At 35.8% G+C, this 24,398-nt stretch overlaps 1 protein-coding gene across 1 annotated transcript in view; it reads right to left on the reverse strand.

Annotated features, from left to right (window-relative positions):
- Positions 1-3,084: 3,084 nt before the first annotated feature.
- The window catches only part of LOC308631538 (tetratricopeptide repeat protein 8-like), a 34,544-nt gene continuing 13,230 nt past the window's right edge, over positions 3,085-24,398 (reverse strand). Inside the window, exons 7-13 of the mRNA XM_081262846.1 lie at positions 22,428-22,515; positions 19,321-19,431; positions 10,445-10,584; positions 8,793-8,967; positions 8,372-8,494; positions 5,676-5,759; positions 3,085-3,713 (exon numbers count right to left, since the gene is read on the reverse strand). Coding sequence (XP_081118972.1) covers positions 3,597-3,713; positions 5,676-5,759; positions 8,372-8,494; positions 8,793-8,967; positions 10,445-10,584; positions 19,321-19,431; positions 22,428-22,515 — 838 coding nt within the window. The 3' untranslated portion in view covers positions 3,085-3,596. The remainder of the gene's footprint in view (positions 3,714-5,675; positions 5,760-8,371; positions 8,495-8,792; positions 8,968-10,444; positions 10,585-19,320; positions 19,432-22,427; positions 22,516-24,398) is intronic.

Raw genomic sequence — 24,398 nt, forward strand, 5'->3', positions numbered from 1 at the left:
GGAGCGAGGCCTGAAAGGAAAAATTGCTGCAGATGATGAGTGCTGAAACTGTAGGTCACAGGCCATGGCAATGGTGTGGTCATTAGTAAAGCCATCCTGAGGATGTTGTCCTACCAAAAGAACCAAAACAACCAAAACAAGAATGTAAGATTTATTCCTTGTACTACTGCAACACAGCATTCAGGAGATTGCATGGATATGCTGGCAGCTCTTAGCCAAGATCACTGTGATATCAGCAGAAAGCAGAGAAGAAAAATATGAAAATCTTCTAGCTTGGTCAGAAAAGTGCAACTAAAACTGGGGCAAAGGAAGGTGTGGCTGTTAAGGAGAGTACAGCCACTAAAGAGATGCTAAGTACTTTACCTAGACACAATAGGAAAGATGGCTTGAGGGCACCTCAGGAATTAGCAAGCTCACACCCATCTCAGTCTCAAGGGTATAATAGCAAAAATTCCTTTATAAGAGACAAGGGGGCACCCTGCTTTGCACAGGGGTGCCTAGGATGTTGTTTCATTGTACTCAGCCACCCAGTCACTTACGCTATTACAGCCATGGTCCCAGGAGGCTTGACTACTGCTCAAGATGGTGGCAGATCTAGGTGTCAACCACATGTTGCTGGTTCATCAGGAATGCAAGATGTTGGAGTCAGGGGGTCATGGAAGCTTCCACCAAGACTTCAAAGGAATACCTGTGAGGCCAGACAAAGTGTAGCAACATCAGAGTCCCTACAAGCTGTCCTTGAAAGAATGATGAGTGAAGCTCTAAAGGTGAAGCCAAAGCTGGAACCAAGACCCCAGAGTTAAGATTCCAGTAATGTAGACTGCAGAAGAAAGGTGCAGGAATCAGAGACAAACCAAGAGAGAGGCCATGTAGGCTGCAACCAGTAAGACCAGAGGGGCAGAGCTACTCAAGTCCTTTGGAAAGACTTCAAAATGCCATATACCCCAGAGGCTGGCTATTCAGCTATAGGACTTGCTTGCCCAGCTGGATTTTGATCTTGCTTTGATCTCATCCCTTCATTCTATGCCTCTCTCTTTTGGAATGAAAATATTTATTCTGTGTCATTAAACATTGGATGTATGTAGCTTGCTTTTGATCTTTACTCTCACAGCTAGTCTGTGCTTTGAGTCTCAGATGAGATTTTGGACTTGGACTTTTGGGCAATACTAAACTGTTTAAACTAGGAGATTCTTGGAAATGGATTAAATGAATTTTACGTTGTGAGATAGACACAAGATTTGGGGGGCCAGGGGAAGAATGTTATAGTTTAGACATGAGGTGTCTCCAAAAGTTCATGTGTGAGACAACAAAAGAATGTTCAAAGGTAAAATGATTAGATTGTGAGTACTATAACCGAACAATGCATTAATGTGATATGGATTAATTGGGTGGCAACTTGTGACTAGAGGAGGTAGGTCACTGGGGGTGTGCCTTTCAGGTATAGATTTTGTCACTGGTTAACAGAGTGCTCTCTCTGCTTCCTGATTGCCATGTGCTGAACTGCTTTTCTCCACTACACCATTTTGCTATAATGTTCTGCCTCACTTCAGACCCATAGTTATGCAGTCCATGGATTGAACTGAAACTGTGAGTCAAAAAAAACTAAGTTTTCTTTTTAGGGTTTTTCATCATAGCAATGCAAAGCTGATGCAAAACAGGTAGTAAACTCAATGACGTGAATTCTGGTTGAACAATTCATATCTATGAATTGAACACCTAAATCTTTAGCCATGGTGGAATGCAATTGCTAATAGTCCTTCTACAGAAATATTAAAAAAGAAGCCAAGAATTACACAAAAAGTAATTTTGTTTTATAGCACCCACAGCTGCTGGTGCAGTGAAATTATGTCATTCTGCCATCACTCTGCCCTTAGCCATCCTGACTCATTCGTTGCATCAGTGCTCGCACTGAATTAACATAAATTCAAGACATAAATCTCTCCATATCATCTAAGGAATATGAAATCATTTATTTTTGTTATATAACTATTCCCTTATTATTCACTTTTACTAAAGTACACAATGCTCATTTAAAATGATAGTGGTTCTACTTATAGGAGAAACACTGAGACTCGATTCAACACAATGTTTCACAGCTCATACTAAGGAGGCCGTGCTGCCTACATTTGATCATCAGCTCTTACATTTATTAGTTTTATAATTTTTTGTTTGTGCCTCAGTTTTCTATTAGTAAAACGGGAATAATAACAGCACTTCATAGGACCACAGAGGGAATGAAATTAATGAATTCACATAAAGTACTTAGCATCATGTCCAGGGTATTCAACATCCTCAATAAATGTTAGCCATTGTTATTAGCTCTTATTTTAAATGAAATAAGAATTGACTTGCATGTAATTTGAATTTAAATATTGAATATCATATTAGATGACTGGATAGTGGTTGAGGAAATTTTTAGAGAGCTAAATAAGCATGTTACATATCATTGAGATCCAAGAAAATTTCAAGTCTGAAGTAGAGAAACAAGTTGTTGGTTCTGGTTGTGACTGTGCCACCAACCAGCTGTGTGACTCGCTCAGGTCCCCCCTGCCTTTATGTGTTCTACTAGGACTTTGCTCACATTCTCTGAAGCCCTTTCTGGTCTTTTATCCATCTGCAGGTCCTTGTATTCAATTTATTTGTTATTGCTTCTGTCAGCTAAGGAGTACTATTTACACAAATCTGAACATACTGCAAATACAAGTGATTTAACACATTTCCTCATGTGAACACTTTAATGAGACTTCCACTAAATAAGGCTGAGAAAAGTTCCAGTACTTTCCTAGGACTTCATAATACTGTGGTAGTGGGATATAGCCTTTCCTGGGATTGAATACAGGTGGGACTCCTAGTATTGTGACTCTTATTTCTAATCCTGATAGTCTTATCTTAATATGATATCCCATAAATAGCCTTTTAGGAAAAAACAAAATTAATGGCACATCATTTAAATAAGACTTTAAATACTGACTTTCTATATAAGATTATCTGAACTTTTAAAAAACTTGTTTCATCTGAGATGAATAAAATGAAAACTCATGGAAAATGACAAAATTTCGGTGTTTTATATACTGATTTATTTTAAAGCATAATATATATGTACAACATATATCACAAAGTACCTGATAAAAAAATAGTTTGAAATACAATTTTAAGCTCCAAATAAAGTCTCTACTTAGGATAAATACACATATTATTAACCATAAAAGTATAGTTTTAAAGGCAGATTTCAGACCACTTAAGCCATACAATGGCTAATGCTTAAGGACTTTAAAAATGTATATTTATAAAAATTTGAGGAAATGCATCAAAATGTTTGGAAAATATATAAACATTTACCATATAATGCATTATACCTAGAAATGCTTAAATCTGATAATTTATAATATTACCTTACAAAATTATTATTATAAAGTATTCATTATACATTCTGGTATAAACTCTGGTCAAAGTCTGCGACTCTTATTCAAATACAGCCTTCACTAGGCCTGTATAATTTATATTACATTCAGATACATACATACAGACATACATACATAGTACTTTTTCCCCGTGTGTAATGTCTCTTCATAAAAATATATTTGGGCTAAGAACAATCAGAGCATAGCAAAATGCTGCTTTAATTGTTTAATTAAATGTTGTGTATCCACATGATCAGGAAATGCTGCTTCAGACTTCTGAGCAGCAATATAACTTCTCTGTAGATCTCCAATCTGTAAAAAATGCCATAAGAAGAGCAGTATGAGACCAGAAAAAAAATAAATATGGAAGGGGGGTGAAAAAAAAAAGACATCCTGTCTGCATGCTGTAGAAACTCAAAGGGTCCTTAATAGCAAATTACTCACATATGCCACTTAAATTTTAGAACTCTCTCACCTGGATTATAATTCCATTTTGAGGAATTTGAGAAAGATAAAATAACCAATTATATAAATAATTTATGCTCCATTACAGCTATCTAGTTATGAATTCAGGAACCCTTGTTCCTTTCCCTGTCATTGATAGTACTATAAATATAAAATGACATTCGTATGCCCAAACAACCAGTTTTATACAGCTAAGGAAAAACTATAATGTACCACAAATACATATTTTCATTAGGGTATTATCTTTTAAATAGGAAATTCAAGTAAAAATTATTATATTTAAGACATAATAATATGCCTCTGAGAGGTTTTAAATAGTGCTAACAATAATATTGGCAAGATTTACGGTTTTAAAAGTTTACAAAAAAGAAAAAAGTTCATTTTCAATAAACTCTGTTAAAGTCCAGCCCAAAGAAAAACACAAAAATATGTTACTGGAATTTGTCTCAATGTATCGTGATACATGTATTCACCTCTAAAAAGACAACTTTTGGATATAAGCACATGAAAAATCTAGATAGTTCAACTCTGGTAGTTTTGGGGGTAACATATATATGTATTAAAAAGGAATTGTTTCCTTTTAAAAATCATAACATTTCTTTCTAATATACTATTTTCTCTTACAGAAATATGGTCTTCTGTTTAAAGAAACACCTTGAGATGTGAATTATTATAATGTGCTGATATTCCTGACAGCAAATAATCAAGTCTTCTCTGTGGCTTAATTAAGCAGCAGCACAGTGCAGTGAAATACCTGGGCACCACTGGAGCTGGTGTGAATCTGAAACCTGCCACCTCATGTAACTGGGGGTAGGAGGCTCTTAACCTCCATGAGGCTTGGGCTGCATTAGAACATAAGCTTCATAGGATAAATTTACTCATTGCTACATCCTCTACTTCAATGACAGGGCCTGATACATAGCAGAGGCTTTAATAAGTGAAACATCAGTTGCATGAGAAAATGAGTAAGTAAGGATACTGCACATAGGGGATGGGAGAATTTGAGAATTGTATGTAAAGCACCTTGAACAGTGGCTGGTAAACTTATCAATCACTCAAAACATTTCAACACATCAATGATAGCTTATTCTATTTTCAAAACAGAAATGAGTATGCATGGCTTCATATTTATATTATTAAAAAACAAATATTTTTACATCTTTGGTCAATAAAGACTCTTATTTACATCACAAACATTTTTATCCATTTCCTCATTCTCAAGACTGATTTACCTTCCACGTTAAAGGAGAGTTTCCAAGTAATAGGTAAGATATGCCTTTTGTTGGTTTTCATTTTATTAAAAATGGTACATAATTTCTTTTAGCTTTTGGATTTCACTGATTGGCAACACAGCTGCATTCCCCATATTGTCCATAATTAATATCTCTAATATTCCTAATTTTATAGCAATCATATCAGGACTTGGTGACAATATGATTTACAAATAATATAAAAGAATTTCATGCTGTAAAAGCCTTCTACAAATACCTCCCAAACTAAGAATTACTATGGTATTTCTTCAATGATTAAATATTAAATTTTAAAGCATAAAATATTTTATGCTTTAAAAAGCAATGCTTTAAAAAGCAACTTATAATGGTGTTTAGTCAATATCCAAAGAAAAATTAAAGCTTATTAAGTGAAGATGTTTGTGTATATAAATAAGAACTTAAAAAATTCATTTCTTCCAAATTGAAGAATCAATCTTCTGTTCAGGAACATAAGGTTATAATTTTCTTGTTTATTGTAATTTTTTAAACCTAAAGACAAGAAATATTGTATAATATAATAAATTAATAAAGAGAATACCTTATCAGATATTGTTGCAAAATTAAAATGGGGTTCATACATATGAGGTGCTAAAGTTGACGCAGTTTGCAAAAGTGCCCTTGCCTGTGATAAAAAAGGAAAAAAAAAGGCATATAAGCATACAGCAGTTCTGTATCTGTGATTTCCATTGGTAAAAGAAGCCTTTACTGGGATAGGACCTTAATAAACATGGTGCTGGAGAAATACAGATGTCATTCCTCATGAAATACAGAGACTTTTATTGAAATATAATTAACTATTGATGTCATACAAAATTATGTTAACAGTAAACATTTCAAGAGAGAAAATAAGAGAACTGAAAATTTAGAGCAGATTTTTTTTAAAGAGAGAGTGATAGAGGGAGAGAGAGAGACAGAGAGAATTTTTCAATATTTATTTTTTAGTTATCGGCGGACACAACATCGTTGTTTGTATGTGGTGCTGAGGATCGAACCCGGGCCGCACGCATGCCAGACAAGCACGCTACCGCTTGAGCCACATCCCCAGCCCTAGAGCAGATTTAAACCTATTTGAGAACCATTGTCTCATACCATTTCCATTTCAGTTTGACATACAACTTAAAATGTAATCTCAAGGCTTTAAAAAGTCTTCTCAATCCAGGTTTTGTTGGTGGTAACTGATTTAACAGGCTCCAAGTATCTGTACCCTAAGGCAATAACAACAACAAAAAGACCAAGAATCATAATGAATTTCAAAGCCCACAGCCTTGTGCTGGATGACAGTGAGTGAGCCTTTATGGTGCTGCTAACAAGTTTTCTAGCAATGAAAGACGATAGCTTTCTGTTCTCTAAAGTATGCAAAACACAAGATTCACATTTTTTGTCCCTTACAGAATCACATATTGCAGAGAGCGCGGAGTGGCACATGATGCTCATACATGCATCGTTAACACTATAAACCACTCAGTGACACTCCAACTTGTAGCTAAATCCAAAACCCATATCCATGACCTGCCAACAAATTCATGTATTTTTTTAAATGGAAAAATAAGAGGATATCAGTTCACATAGGGTGCTGGATAGTAATTTTCTAAATAATGAAGTGGGGTTAGTATAAAATCTTTTACCAGAACATTTCAAATTAATTGTATCCTTGAGAAAATACAGTATGTAGGAGGGAAAGACAATGACCAAGATGGGGGCAGAGACAATCACAGGAAGTACTTGCCTAACATGAACATGTGCCAAGTTTCAATAGAAAGCGTGCCACTTGAGAATAATGCTTATAAAATACAAATCCATCTTGTTTATTTTGGGAGCATTTATGAAATAATGCTTCAGTCCTTGGTATTTTTGTCATTGTGCTCTGAAGAGCAGGTTTGTGTCCCATGTTTACAGCTCATCATGTCTGTGACCTGAGTAAAGTTACTTACACTCAAATCTCTATGTCCACCTCTCTAAAGTGGTGGAGTAAGATTTACCCTTAATAACCATGAATATTGTAGGAGTATATTTTGCATTGTAAACTTTTTTATATATGTAAATAATAGTTCAACTTATTAAGCACAGATCACGTGCTCAAATCCACCCACCACTGTGCCAAGTGCTTTACATGCATGATCTAATCATCACAGAAACACCTTTTGGTAGGCATTATTATTACTTTACTTTTAAAGATCATCCATTTGTTTCACAAATACTGACTAAGCACACAACAGGGACTGGGCATTTCCTAATGCTGAGAACACACCAGTGACTTGTCAGGTAGGGTTCCTCTTTCATGCAGTCTACATTCTACATGTAAAGTAGGACAGTATCTGGAGCAATGAGAAGCACTGTGAAGTAAAAAATGAAAAGTAGGAAATATTCTAGCCCCCGAGGGTTCCTTTTGATGGTGTTTGAGACAGCCTTTCTAAGGAGGTGGCATTTAAGACCTGAGTGAAAAAAAGAAATGTCACTGTAAGAGCTAAGGGAAGAACATCCCAGAGGCCCTAAAAGAAGACAGAGCATTGCATATCTGCAGAACATCGAGGCAGCCAACATGCCTGGAAGGTAGTGGAAAAGGAGAGGCCAAGGACATGGTCTGAGAGAAGGCAGAGGCCAGTTTATGTGGAGTCTCACAGGTTCAGAATAGCAAGCCAGATTTTTTTTCCAAATTCAGGAGAAATAACTGGAGAATCTTATGCAAAAAAGTAATAATAAAATAATATTGTTTAATAAAAAATAATGTGGGCTGTTCTGACGAGGATGAATCATAGGGTACATTTACTTGCTGATGTAAGTGGGGGGAAAGACCAGCCAGGAGGCTCTTGTAGTTGTCCTGGCAAGAGATCGCAGCAGGGTGGGGAACTGAAGCCAGGTTCAGGATAGGACTTTTAGGCAGGACTGACAGGACCTGCTGAATATGATGTGGGTGTGAGGGGGCACAAGGAAGAAAAGAGGTGTCAAGGTTGGCTCCCAGGATTCGGGCAGGAACAGCTAGATGGTGGGTCAGGGTGGTGAATCTTAGAACAGTTCACTAACACAGGGAAGACCATGAAGGGACATGATGTCCTAATAAAATGAAGTGTTCTATTTTGGACTCAGAAAGGAAGTAACTTGCCCAGGGTCACGCAGCTAATACATGAGAGAGCTGAAATTCAAATCCAGGCCTAGAGTTCATTTTAAAATTACATAACAATAGCCACAAATAATGGCTGTTCTGTGAAGAAAGCAGACTGACTGTCGCTCCCTGACCTGTTCAACATGGCCCTTCCGCATCTCCAGCACAGCCAGGTTGTTGTAGGCCTCAGCATGGTGGTTGTTGTTGACCAGAGCCAGCCTGAAGCACTGATGGGCCAAATTCGTATCACCTATTCCCTGGAAAGAGAAGCACACGTTCACATGTCTGAGTACACATGCTTCCTCTTGCCACCTTCTCCCTTCCTTCCTCTATAAATCTTCCCCAAGACATAGAAAAAACAACACACACTGATCAGAGGGGTCACATGTAAATTCTGTGTAAGTGGAAAATGAGCTACAGTGACTCCCAGAAATCTCTCAAATTCTACATGAGACCATCATCACACTTAGATTTATAATAAATACCTGAAAATTTCTTCAAACTAACTCATGCCTACACTTTTTATTACAGAAATTGTATCAAAAGACAACCCACCACAGCTATATGTCCCAAGTTGTACCAGATGTCAGCTGTCTCTTCTTCATTTTCAGCCAAAGAAAGGGCACGTTCAAATGAGGTCAGAGTCATATCATACTGCTGGGCATAGAAGCAGCACAGCCCCAGATTGTTAAAAAGCTGGCAATTATAAACGCCCATCTGCAGGAATCGCCTTTTCAAACAGCACAAAGAAAAGTTGTGTCACACCAAATTTATCAATGCTAAGACTTCTTTTACAAAGTTAGAAATGAATTAACCTTATAACTAGTAATACCCCCACAAAGATTAGAAATGAAAGGTATTATTGTAAGTGAAAAATGTTTAAAACAAATATAAAAGCACAGCTTTCATAATAGTTAAAACGACTTCTCTCTATATATTTTCCCCAAAAGCTTTTTTAGAGAACAAAAATAAGAAATAAATAGCCACATAAAGTAAAACCCACACAGCTTTATAGAGCCTTGTTACCCACCAGCATTCACAAGACCTTCTAATCTAATTTGGAGACTATATTTTACCTCTAATTTTTCAGTGTTGCATCCTATTTTTGGCCATTTGTATTTCATGGTTAAACTGGGCTCACTGACTTCCACTGAGGAAGCCATGACCATCAACAGACCACTACATTATCCACTTAGCTTTTCCACCGCAATTCAAGAACCCCATTTTGACTCTAGGCATTAAAAATCCTAAGTGAGAAAGGACAAGAAAATTCAAAGAAGCAAATGAACATCCAGTCCAGCTGCCCTGAGAAACCCATGACCCATTTTGAGGGTAGGGAGTTGGGTCAGCTGCACATGCACCGTGCAGCATGTGTATTTTATGTTCTCAACATGTATTTGGAAAGAACCTTTGGCAGCTGCCAGTCATCTCTCCTTCATATTACCCAAGGGCTGAAGTCATAATTTAAAAATGAATTGTAGGCTGTGCACAGTGGCACACGCCCATAAACCCAGTGGCTCGGGAGACTAAGGCAGGAGGATCATGAATTCAAAGCCAGCCTCAGCAACTTAGTGAGGCCCTAAGCAACTCATCAAGACTCTGTCTCTAAATAAAAAATATAAAAATGGACTGGGGGTGTGGCTCAGTGGTTAAGTGCCCCTGAGTTCAATCCCTGGCACACATACACAAAAGAATTTTAGAGGTCACATATAGGATAAAATAAGTATTAACTCAAAAGAGACCCAGTAGCATATTTTACTTAGACTTTGAAAAAAAAATACTTGAAAAACAAATTGATAACATTTCACAAGCAGATGATTCTGTTTCAGGTCCTCATCAAGGTTCAGAACACGGAGTCCACTGTTCCTTGCAAATTTCTTCACTGTTTCTACTCTCCATATCTTTGTGATTCAGTGGTATTCACGGATGCAGTGATGATGAGAAGCATTTTAAGTAATTTAAATGCTATTGTTTGTTGATGAAATGGCTAACTTATACAGTGAGTCAAAAACACAATCATCGGGGTATGTTTCTTCAAAGTGCCAACATCTGAGCATTTTCAAATTATTGACTGTCCCTTTAATGCTCATAAAGCATCTGAGTAATGGAATTTTTAGATTCATATACACATTATAGTTCATTTATCTTCATTACTGTTTTGCCAATATTTCATGAAAGTAGTTCTACAGATTGAATGTAAAGCATACCTGTAAAACCGAAGAGCTATTTCTGGTTGATCAGAATAAAAGTGGTTGCTTCCAATGCAAGCAATGGCTTCCATGTGAGTATTATCTTGTTTTAAAACCTCTTTGTAGTATTCAGCTGCTGATGAACCATTGTTCATTTCCTGCTCAAGACAGAAGAGCAATACTGTATTAATATTGGACAAGAAATTTTTTTGTCTCACCAATTTAAGTTTATTCATTTGGCAAACGCTTACTGAGAGTCTGTCATGTGCTAGACTCTATTCTAGGCCCTAGGGACATGATAGGAATAAAAAGATCAAGTCGGGCTGAGGTTGTGGCTCAGTAGTAGAGTGCTCGCCTAGCATGAGAGGCCCTGGATTCAATCCTCAGCACCACATAAAAATATATAAATAAATAAATAAAATAAAGGTATTGTTTCAAGCTACAACTAAAAAATAAAATATTAAAAAAAAGATGAAGTCACTGTCCTTAAGGAGTTTACAGCTGGTGGAGAAGACAAACAAATAGATATATAATATCAGGTGAGGATGAGTGATATGAGGAAAAACAAAACAGGGCAGGACTGAGGGAGGAAGGGAAGAAGGGAAGGAGGGAGGGTCATGCTTCAGAAGGGTGATCATCTTGAATGAGGGGCTATTTGAACAGAAACCTAATAAAGTGAGGGTTTGGACCTGAGCACACCTGGGCAAAGCTCACTCAGGCAGAGAAACTAGCAAATATATGCTGCTGAGAGGGAAGCACTTAGAAAAACCACACAAATGCAGTGAGGCTGGAAAGAGGGAGAGTAGCACAGGAGACTAGAGAGGCTGTCAGGGCCTTTGTCAGGAATGGGAGGAGCTTCAGATGTTTTTCCTTCTAAATTGAGAGAAAGTTATTAGAGAATTAAAAGCAGAGGAGTGACATAATCATACTGTATTCACATTTTTAAAGAATAATTTGCCTGGTAAGCACAGGACAAACCCAAATAGGGAAGAGCAGCAGCAAGGAGACCAAGAATTCAGGAAAGAAATGATGGCAAACCAAAGTTCAGAAATACATATACAATTAAAGCTGAAGCCACCTTCTACAGTTTTTATATATGCTTTCTAAATACTGATAATCATAAATGCATTTATTATTATTAGAATCATCATCATCATCATCATCATCATTTGTGAGATGGGGCCCAGGCTGGGCTGAGCTAATCTAGTATTATCAATGAATGCTACATATCTCAAATACACTCTCAAGGTCTAGTTCAGGTTCCACACCCTTCATTAAGATTAATTATGCTGTGCCCTCACTGCACAGGGCTCTCTTCCGCCTCTCAACTTACATGACATTTATCATGACTTATGCACTTATTCTTATTAGAATTCAATTTTTGTGAGATTTTAATCATATTTTATCAAATCTAAGCGAGTCCACCAATTCTAAGCAGCACCATACAATGCTTCTTTAAACATAAGAATTTTTATTTGATACTCATTTTGACATTTTATTTGATACTCAGACCTAAACTATATCCCCATATCATTCTTTTGCCTTCTTTATATGAAGTAGATATGCAAAGTAAGTTGGACGTAGTATTTCCTCATGTTCAGAGTCAGTCTTCTGACTCCCTTTCTGATCTGGTCATCCAGGCCCAGGATTTTCCACACAGTGTCTCACATTGGCAATACAGCTTTTCTTTCTTTTTTAAATTTTATTTTTACTGATGATTAATAATTGTGTGTTTATATGGGGTACAATGTGATCCTTTGATACGTGTATGCATTATGGAATGTACAAATCAGGCTAATTAACATATATGCATCATCTCATATACTCCTCATTTCTTTGTGCATAGAACATTTAAAAGCTACTCGCAACATTTCTTAAAAGTGTGCCCCACTATGTTCCCAAGATTTTCTTCCAGGCTATGGACCCTCATTTTGCTGTACTGATGCCTCTGCTTTCTTGATCTTACCAGCAGGTGTCAACAAGAGCTTTCAGCCAACAAGTAGAAACAATTACCATGTTCACCACTTCACTATCTAAAGTATGATGCTGCCAAGAATAACTATCAAGTTCCCATATAAGCAGACTGTGACAACTACATGACAACTGCCACTTGGCCACAAACCATTAGAAGATGCTACCTACTCTAAGAGGCACCCCAATCTCATAGATGTCAAAATGTGGAAAACATATGTTCTTTAGAATCTATAAAATTTGATAATTTCTTTGCAACCAAGACCACGTGGTGTACCTTTTCCTTAGTGCTAAATTTAGTGCTTCTAGATACTGGAAAATTAATAAATCATAATTAAACAACTTCCCAAATTGTCTGAATTTCTCATGTTTCCACAATAACAGAGGTTCTCAAACTTTTTGATCTTAAGATCCCTTCAAAGTCTTAAAAGTTGCTAAGAATCCCAAAATTTTGTTTATGAAGGTTATATTTGAAAATATTTATTAAATTGTTCCATATAATATGTAATAAAACTATTAATATTCTTACAAAAATAATGGACTCTCCTGAATGGAGAAGGTTTGTAGGTTTTCCAATCACGTCTCCATACATGATAGATTTGCCAAACTGAGAGAGACTATTAAGTCCTTTGGTCAGAGATCTAATGCCATTCTGCCAATTCTGTTTTTATCAATAATAAAGTCGATGAATAAAGTTAACACCAAAAGTGAAAAAACAAGCTGCATATTAGAATGTATCAAATGATTCTGTTTATGGCTAAAACCTGTATAAACTGTATGTGTGCCTTTATATAAAGAAATTATTTTTCACTCTCAATGAAGTTAATGGTTTGTCTTCTATTTGTTTAAATCTCGTGGCTATCCCTCAGTTGGTTCTCAATTTGGAGGACTGATGGGCACAGAAATTAATGTATGTAATTTCAAGGAATTTTAGATTTGAAATTAGCAACTTCACATGTAGTTTTTCAATTAAGTTTTATAAACATAAAATAATTTGCCTATGCTAAATAAGTTTATATACTACAAAAGGGTACAAAATTTAAAAGAAGCCCAAATCCTAGTTGACAGAAGCTGTTAATCATTTCTTGAGTATCCTTTAAGAAATTTTGTTCATATAAAGACACATACAAAATCATTCTGTAGATTCCAATACACAGTTTAAATTAGTGTCGTGGCACTCTTTCTATATCAAAACATAGAAATTCACTTTATTACATTTTATATGAAGTAGATACTCTGTACAATACTCCATCAATACATACACCATAATTTATTTAACCAGTCCCCTTTTGATGAACCTTAGTTTATTTCCATTTCCCTTTAGAATACTTACATAGCTGATGGACAAAAATTAGTTTATGCAATTAATATTCTATAAAATCATTTGTATATATCTTTTTGTGCCTGTATGAAAAGACTCTTAAGCAAAATTCCTGGAAGTAAAATTGCCCATGCACTTTTTAAAGTGTCATGGCAGATGTAAACAGCCTCCTAATGGGCTGTATCAAAGTACACTCCCACCAGCAATGCTCATGTGTGGAGCCTGTTCTCCACACCCTTGACACCACGGAACTTTTTCATCTCTGCCAACCCAATTAAGCGAAGTACAGCATATCACTGTTGTTTTAGTCTTTATTTCTTTAATTACGATAGAGGTTAGAAATTGAACACATCAGATATTTCTTTTTCTATGAGTTTCCAATTTACTTCCTTTGCCCGTTTTCTATGCTATCCTATCTTTTCTCTTTTTATCAGTGGCATTTTATGCAGATATAACAGAATACCACTGACTGGTAATTTTAATGAACAGAAATTTATTTGGCTCTTGGTTCTGCAAGCTGAGAAGTCCCAAATCAAGGCTCCACATCTGGTGAGGGCTTTCTTGCTGCATCATAACATGGCAGAAGGCATCACAATGGGGCAGCAAGGAGTGGTAGGGACCAGGCAGTCAGACAAAGGCCAAACTCATTCTTTTATCAGGAACCTACTTACAATAATAGCAATTAATCCATTCTTGAGGACATCCCTCTTTGCCTAGTCACTTCTTAAAAGCCCCACCTCTCCACTGTTGCATGGGATTGTTTATAACAAATAAATTTTGGGGGGACACATTCAAAACCTACAGTAGTACATGAGGGGGTTGGGTAGGAAACTGCCTGGATCTGGAGGCAGACATATGGCTCAAGAATCCCTGGGCACCAACTTTGCTTTCTCATTCCAGGTGACATAAGCCCGTGCTGATATTGTCTGTAGTTCAAAAACCAGAAAAGTCCTGTCTTCATAAACAAACATGGAACATACATGGATCAATTAAGTTCCTCCAGATGGATATCATCAAGCTCTAAGTATGAAAAGCTATCGGTGTAGTCAAAATGAAGCTATAAGGGCTGGGGGCATAGTTTAGTGGTACTGTACTTGCCTAGCATGTTTGAAGTCCTGAGTTTGATCCCCAGCATCACAGGGGTGGGGGTGTGCAGGGTACATTGGGGGAGCTGGAGCTTGGCTGTTGTCTCATCTCTGGGAAGTGATTTCTCATCTCTAGGAAGGCTGACAAGAAAACAAAAGCCTATGGAAAAGCCACAAGATACATTGATCCAAAACTTCTCTGAGGAAGCATCTACTTTCCATAGTGTTTACATTCTTGATTAAATAAGCATATATGAGGGCATGTGTATGGACATTTGTTTATATGTGTGTGAGATTTGTAAAAAAGGTAAAATAAAACCAAAGTTTGGCTTTATTTAAATTTTTGTTTTTGCTATTTAGTAAACTTAACTTTTATTTTCTCAAACTTATCAGTCTCTCCTATTAAGTCTTTCTGATTGTCATGTTTAAAAAACTCCCTCATTCCAACTTATACAAATAATGCATCTGTTTTTTCTTTTGGAACTTTCACAGTTTCACTTTTTGAAATTTTAACTTTTTCTTTCTGTTGTTTGCTTTGTTTCGTTTTGTTGTTGTTGTTGTTGTTGTTGTTGTTGTTTGTTTGTTGGTTGGTACTGGGGATTGAATCAGGAGTGCCCTATCACTGAATTACATTCCTAATCCTTTTTCAAATTTACTTAAAATTTTTTAACTCACTAAGTTGCCCAGGATGGGCAGGAGCTTAAGATTTCCTGCATCAGCCTCCCAAATTGCTAGGATTACACCCACACACCACCCACACACCTAGAAGTAGTAATAGATTTTTTTAGTAAAATAAATCATTACTCGTCCACTGTAATTTTAAACTATTTAATAATCCAATAATCCACCTGGCTTCTTAGGCAATATTTATCACATCTTTAATTTTCACATGTATGAATAAATACAGACTATTTTGGTCCATTAACTTATTCCTGTATCAGAATTGTTTAAATTACACCAGATTTCATTAATGTAGATTTAAAAATAACATTTTTAAGTATGTAAATGTTACTTCAAGTAAATGAGAAACTTAATACAATCTCAGTGGTTTTCTAGCAATTATTTTTTTTTAATTATTTTATTGTTGGTTGTTCAAAACATTACATAGTTCTTAATATACCATATTTCACAGATTGATTCAAGTGGGTTATGAACTCCCATTTTTACCCCGTATACAGATTGCTGTGTCACATCAGTTACATTTCCATTGATTTACAAATTGCCTTTCTGGTGACTGATGTATTCTGCTGTCTATCCCATTCTCCACTGTCCCCCCTCCCCTCCCCTCCCCTCCCCTCCCCTCCCCTTCTCTCTCTCCATCCCTTCTACTATAAATCGTTTCTTCCACTTATATAATTTTTCTCCTACTCCTCCTTTCCTCTTATATGTAGTTGTCTATAACCCTGAGGCAATTATTTTTGAACCAATTCACAAAACACTATCTATACTTAGGTCTTAATTATTTAAAGTGAAATTGCAAATAAGGAAATAAATGTTGCTCTGCTTCTCAAACTCTGTTATGCCTCAGAATCCCCCTAATGAGCCTGTTAAAAATACAAATAAACACCTGAGTCTCCCTTTCCAGGACTTCTGATTAGTAGGAAGAGGATGGGTTGTACTTCTTACACATTCCCAGGGTAATTTTCACCCACAGTGAAGTTCAGAAAGCCACCAGAATAACCTTTTAAGAATTAGGTTTCTAATCTCAAACCTCTTTCAATAAAGAACAACTAAAAATAAGGGCTGGTCTTTCAAACAAAATGCCTCAAGAAAAATTAAAACCACCAAAAAACAATTTAGCAAAGAGAAATCAATTTTTAACAGTATCTGTACAAAACAAGCAGTGAACCGATGGCAGTACAACATGTTCATTTTAAAACAGGCAACATTTAAAAGATATAATACCAACATGAAAGTGGTAAATAAAAAAGAAGTGAACATAACGGAAGAGAATTCCCTCCAGAGAATAGCAAGACGCACATAATAAAAGTCCCTAAACGCACTTGCAGTGTAGGTCACAAGACTACGGAACAAACTCCATTAATTAACTCTAAATCCATCCTCATGTAAGAGAAAAGAATCTGCTGGAAATCTGCCTTTGGTGTAGTCAGCTTCAGCAGAAAGGAAGTGAACTGTGCACATCCAAGGGAAAATACTGCACCCAACTATTTCACATCTGTGCTTCGCCCTTGATCACCCTACCTACAGGACAGCATATTGTCCCTGCAGTTAGGATGCTTCCCTTTCTAATTCCTTTTTCCTGAAGTTTAAACTCAACTCAGAACAGCAAAAGAAAGAGGCAGCTGATAAAGACTACCCCAGAGCCACTCCCTATCCCAGCCATAGCAACTATCACTATGACAGGCTTGGGAGAAATTCTTCTGAACAGCAACCACACGTTAAAGATGCAATTGTCCTGAAGCCCTTTCTGCTAGCACTCACTTTCTAAAAAGCAAGGTGTGAAAAAGGACTGAGAAGTACAAAAGGCAAAGCCAAAAGGTCCAAGGGTGCCAATGGCATCAGGAAATCACCAATGGAAGCAGCATGAATTTCACTGATTTCTAAAACTGATTCCATTTTATATCTTTTCTAAGCTTCTTGGTCAAAGCTTTGTTCATATTCAATAACTAAACAAAAATATTGATACAAGTATTTATATTGACTGATCCAAATCTTCTATGTATCTATCAAAATTATATCTATCAAAATTATACTTCAAAAGGAAAATACATTTTATATGTAATTAAAAACAATATTTTTCATTTAAAAAGTAAAATACACAATCATGGAAAATTTGGAAAGCATAAAAAAGAAATAAATGTCAATCCTACACTATAACCCAGATATACCAACTATTACAACCTACAACTCTTTTTCAGCAAAATTTTAAAATCTCATACCTAGCATTTTCTAGAAATGTAAAGAGAACTGAGGTGCATCTGTTCAGTATTGTACTGGAAGTTCTAAACATAATGATATATTTTTTAAAACAATAAGAATAACTAAAGAAACAAAACTGTATTTGCACACAATGATTAGTTTATTTACTTAGAATATCAAAGAGAATCTATGGACAAGGTCATAAAATTTAAATAGTAGAATCAAATCAACTTTTAAGAAGTAATACATTCACCAGAAATAATCAAATAGAAATTATAAGAGAAAAAAATAGGGACTCCATTCACAGTTATACCTGGGAATACACCTGTACAGAAAAGCCCTGAATCTGCTATCCTTGGAAAGGCTCATGCCTGGGAACTCACTTGGTTCCCTACATCAGTAGAAACTTTCTCCAAATAACATGAGCAGTTTGCTACACCTAAACTCTTGGTACAAGCAGTATGGTTTTTGCTGAATACCTGTTTACTTGTGGGAGTCTGGAACTCTGATACTTGGTAGGCAGAAGTGTCTAAAAGATCAGCGCCCAACAGTGACATCGTATACTGAGTCTCTTGTGTGCTTCCCTGCCATACAATACTTCTCAGAGTTATTACAGCTTACTACAAGAGGTGTCACCTGTGTGACTCCACTGGGAGACTCTTAGAAGATGGTAACCAGTCATCCTCTGAACTTTGCCCCATTCATCTTCCCTTTTACTGATTTTGCTTTTGTATTCTTTTGTTCTAGTAAATCATAGCTGTGAATATAATTCTTTGCTGAGTCCTGGGAACCCTAGGATATCATTGAATCTCAGTGTGGTTTGGGGGACCCCCGCAACAGCCTCTTTCAGGGGATAATTACAAAAACTTCCTGAAAAAAAAATACCAATGCTTGAGAAAGGAAGAAAGGCAATGTATCTGCCCAGCCTCCACATATTCAAAGTAATTCCAGTCAACATGCCCATAAGGTATTTTTATCGTTCTTGTAAGTCAACCTTAAAACCAATATGGACTAGCAAAGAGTCAAAAATAACCAACTGTGAAGAAGAAAAACAAGGTGGTAGAATTTACCAATCTGATTTTAAGAATTAGGATAAAGCTGTAATAATTAGGTAGCAGGGAAGATAACTAAGTGAAACTTACCATAGAATAAGACAAAATGACTCTAAAATTTATAACAATAAGGAAAAGTACAAAGACACTTCTGATAAAGATGAACCCTACCAGATGGTCAGTATCATACAGATATAAAAATTAAGTGATACCATATTGGTACAAAGATGGACACATAGGCCAAAGGAAAAGAGTAGAAAGACCCAATGTACCCCCACCATAAATGGGAAAAAATTATATTTGAGGTTACATATTTTGGGGAAAGACTGATAAATGAGGTGTGGCAACTGGTCCACAAGGAAAATAATTTAAATCAGTATCATGTACCATTCTCTATACTCTTCTGTGAATCTGAAATGCCTCATAATAAAAACAGCTTGACTAAATGCAGACACTAAAATCTCTTATTCTACCAGTGAATCACAGGCCAACAATCAAAATTTTATAAACTGTTCTTCCTAACCCCTATTTAGTTAGCACATAACCTCAATTTTATATCAACTTTTAAAATACTACGAACCTTACCTCATAGATCCTGGCAATTCCACAAAGCAGGCTTACTTCTCTTGGAAACTTATCTAAGCCTTGTTTGAAAAGATTTAAAGCAGTCACAGGTTGATCCAATGAGATGTAAAACTAAAATCCAGATACATTTCAATAAAAGAATCAGCTCTTAAAATAAGAGTATTTGTATAGCAAGTTTATAATTATTTATTAGATATTAAGTAAAAAAAATTCATAAATATGTAGAATTTCCAATAATGACAGCTTTATCTCCACATGTTGTACATAAAACATTCATTCATTCATTTCTCCACCAAGTACTAATTATAGGCTTACTGTTGTCACAGGGACTGAGCAGTAACTAGACAGGAAAGGATCCAGGGGAGATCCTTCTAATAGAACAGACACATGGGCATGGTCATAAGCTGGCATTAAGGAACTAATTAGGAGGCTGAAGTTAAAGATTCGAGGGAAGGAGTGGATGCCCCTTGAAGCAAGGCCTGAGGAAACAACAGTAGAGAGGGTGGTTTTTGAGAAGACCCTTCCAAAGTAGAAAGAGACAGGTTTGTGAGGCATGGGGTGAGGGGGTTGAGTAAGTTAGCACTTGAGGGTGTCCACTTATTAGCAATTAGACAATTAGCATGGAAACACCTATACTTAATAGGAATTTCTAAAATAGAAAATTATGTTTTTATGTATAGAAACATAATATTTTAATACTTGTCTTCATGATATTATATCAAGTTTTTCTTAATGGTTAGGCTGTGCTTTGAACAAGGCCTAAAACTATTCATAATGTTTATTGCTAAAGTATGAGTAGAGGGATGGATATGAATGAAAACTGTAAAATTTTTATCTTACAAACTTCTGAATGGATTTTTAAAATATGATAAACAATACAATTAATATACTAATATAAAATATTTGATAAGATCTATTTTGAGGCAGGGTTTTGATAAATTGCCCAGGCTAGCCTCAAATTTGTAATCCTCCCACCTTAATCTCCCAAGTAACTGGGATTACAGGCAAACACCACCATACCCAGCTTTAATTTTTAACTGACAAAAACTTTTAAAAACAATGTTGTTCTTATAATCTGGTTGACTTATATTGTATAGCAAGCATTCTTTCATATAGTAAAGAAAACCAGGTTTACTCCTTGATAGTCATACAGGCAATAATGAACTTAAATAAACATGTAAAAAAATAAATAAAACCATGTACTTAACTATAATTTTAAAAAGTTTTTTTCAATTATGTGGCCAAAAATTGTCAGTTAAGAAGTTAAGAAGATGACGTCAAATAGTATAATCTGAGCCTTAATTTCAAGCTCTCCTCCAGAAAAGTTTACTATGATGCTTAGAAAGTTCTTTAAGAATATAATATAAAAGATATAGAAGATAAATTTAGATACCAAAGAGCTCCAAACATTTTTGAAAACCATTGTAAACATACTAAAATCAGAACAGCAAATTCATATAGTAGAACTTTCATTTTCTCTTTAGTGTGCTTTTATTATCATATTTAGGAACCAGGAGCACTCCCTTTTACTTCTTGGTTTAATAAATTTTATTTTTCAAATACACAGTTGGCAGTTGGTTGCCCTTTTTCAAGTGTCTTCACCAGCTGGAGAACTCCACCTTGGTATTTCTGGCATAAATTAACTCGGGCTCTGCGCTTTGAGACCAGTTGGATGAGTCCTTTAACTGAGGCACTCCTGGCCAGGGAACCATGAATATTCAGTCTCTTAGAGACCACAGCTGGGCTTACAAGCTTATAGCTGGGAACTTCCTTACAGAATCTGAAGTTGTGTCAAACAAGACTAGGTTATTGAGCTTGTCCCAAACTTTGCCTTTGGACCACTTCTTTTTGGCCTCACCCTCAGATTAGTTCACTGGGTCTTTTTCTTGGCCAACTTTCTTCTTGTAGTCCTCGGGTGGCATCCGAACCACCGTAGGCTAACTGAGATATCATACAAAAAGCTAGTGCTTCCTTTTGTAGCTTTTGAATCCTCTTTTCTGTACTTTTAATTTGAAAAATTCTTAAAGATAGAGCAAGATGTCATGACCACTACTAAATCAAATGTTTTTCTTTCAAAGTAACCTTGATGAAGGTCAAGAAACTTTATCCCAGTATAATGTGAGTATACCTTAATTTGAAATGCTTGGGACCAGAAGTGTTTCAGATTTCAGATTTTTTTTTTAATTTAGAATATATGCATAACGTGATGAGCTGTCTTCGCGACAGAACCTAAGTCTAAATGTGAAATTAATTATATTTCATCTATACTCTGTACACATAGCCCGAGGATAATTTTACACAGTATTTTTAGTGCACTTGGATTTTGACTGCAATACATCACAGGATGTTAGGTATGCAGTTTTCTGCTTGTGATATTCAAAAAGTATCAGATTTTGAAGCACTTCAGATTTCAGATTTTCAGATTAGGAATGCTCAACCTGTATTGAAAATTCTAGGTGGTCCTTCACTTCTGCTGTGACTATGAGGGGCACAGTGTAGTAGTGGGTAGCCTCTGGAGTTCAAAAGACCTGGGTTTGAATACTGGCTGTTAATAGTCCAGCAACTCTGAAAAACTTACCCTCTTGAAGTCTCTTTTTCCTTAGGAGTACAAAGGAAATTATAAAACCTATTTTGCAAGATTATTGTAAGAATTAAATTAAATTTTGTGTACAATGAACCTAATCCATTGACTTGCACTGAGTAGGTAGGTGCTCAATAAAGGGGAAGTAAGATTTTTATTTTTACAGTAGAGCTGAGTAATTAAGCACCTACATAAAAGCAGTCCCTGTGCTCTACAATCTGCTCAAGCATGAGACAAATGTGTTATAGAAAAGAGCCCTCTCTGGGGCCTGTTACACACGGGTGGTGAGCTTATGATATTTTCTTCCATTCTAATGAGCAATATTCCAAGGGGTTATCTTATTTTTCATGGCGATCAGTTTCTCTTGAGGTAGTTACCCTCCATATGTTATTTTTCCCTTGCTATAAAGAAAAACAAGTTAAATCTGAACATATTAACTTGCCAACTACTCTTGAAGGAACTGGCAACTCTTTCCATGCAATGGCCAGAATTTTGAAAAGAAAGATTTCACTCAATATTTACTTACTTTTGCCAAATAGAGAAATGTATGTATCATTTCCTGCTGCTTCAGAGAGGATTTAAACTGTTTTTCTGCTTCATGATACATTCCTAACCTAAAAACAGTCATTAAAAAAAATCAGACATTCAACTTAAAAATAAATACTATATCATTTTTCAAACACTGAGGATATAAATAGAGACAAATTCCATCTATATGAGTAAACATATGCCAAATAAAATAGTGTTGCACACACACATACGTTAACATGAATGTTAACAGAGTTTAGCAAAAAGTTGCCTGTTTCCCATACTCACTGGCTATCTAATTGCCAAATGGTGTGTAAAGAGTCTGTCTGCAGCCTAGTCGCAGCAGGACTAAGAGATGCCAGTAAGCCAGGTCATATCAGTTCACTGCCCAAAGAGCTTATGATCAGATGAACATATGGCAAGTGACCTGAATAAATGCTGAGAGTCTCCATTTTCCTGGAAGAACTAAAAGATGATATTCCTTTGAAAACATCTTCTGCTCTAAGATCAGAGCCCATTTTTCAGTTATCCTGAAACTATTTTAATTCAAGCAATAATTTCTACTTGAGAAATACAGCTACACCATTTTATTATTCTAGTAATCTTTTTTCCCCTTTATTAGGTATTTGACACTTATTGTCCCAGTCTATGAATCTGAGATTTGCTCCTTGTCTAAATGAGACTGTCCTGACACCAGTGGCCACTCCTCTGCCTGGGAAACATGTTATTACCACTAAATCAGCCACTAACACTCACTCAGCTTTCACTCAGCCTGTTATTAACAGAACTACTACACTTTCTCATAACTACTCATTCTTAGCCACCTAAGAACTTAGAGATGATAATGTTTTATTTTGTGAAATAAAATCAAAATGATGCACAATATATTCCAATGTGCTACTTTCATTCAAAGGCTTGAAAGAAGAGCTTTGATCATTTTTCATAACCTAAACCACAGGCATTGGTATGGCTGATACCCAAATAGCTGTTGGAAGATGGGATTAAAGGGATTAAAGGTGACCCCAAAAGGCTAGCCTAAAGTCAGATGACATGCAATGTGGCAAAAAGCCTCTACCTCTTAAAGGTTCCACAAATTTCACAAAGAGTATGTATAAAATGCAATCAAAGTGCTCTGAATTCTGAAAAACAATGTAATTTAGAATATAACATCAACTGAGCATGCAAGTTCTAGTCATGTGACTCAAGTACAGTCATTAAATTCTGTAAGCGCCAATTATCCATGAGAGTCCACATATTTTTATGAAGATTTTATAATTTTAAAAAATTACAATAAATGATTTTAAAGGATTACAATAAAAAGATACATGTAAAACAATAGGAAAACATAAATAGATTATTTTTAAGCAATAGAGATAGAAGGATAATCAAATTGAAAAACAAATAAATAGGGAACTAGAAATACTGAACTACATGGAAACCAAAGAAAGAAAAAATATGGATCATTTTTTCATTACTGCACCCTTAAGAGAGAATTTCTACTAGAACTATCAGGAAGGAGTTTATTACATGGATTCTTGTGCAAAAAAAAAAAAAAAAAAAAAAAGTGGAGTAGGCCATGCTCAAAGAAAGTCTAGGACTAATGAAAATACCAAGTTCATAAATCAGGCCAATATAAGAAAGTTACAGTCCAAAGAGATAGTTCCTTCCAGGGGCCAACCTCTTCTCTGATTTAATTCAACAAAATTGTCAAGCAACATCTGCATGCACATTTCAGAAAAGAGATGGAAAAATGAAGGAAATAAAACCAGGTTCTTAAAAGTAATGATAATCAAAGAGTAGTGGTAGGGAAACGTTTTTCTAGAAGTTAGTAAACTATGATGTAAGCACACAGGTGGGAAAGTACACAGCATGATAAGGAAATATTGAGCAGTTTGGTTTAATTGAGAAGGACACAATAATGGGAGTAATGAGAAACAGGGGCACACATGTAGACTGGGACCAAGATCAT

This window comes from Spermophilus citellus, assembly GCF_964194105.1.
Source record: "Spermophilus citellus genome assembly, chromosome: 12".
NCBI classification, from domain to species: Eukaryota; Metazoa; Chordata; class Mammalia; order Rodentia; family Sciuridae; genus Spermophilus; species Spermophilus citellus.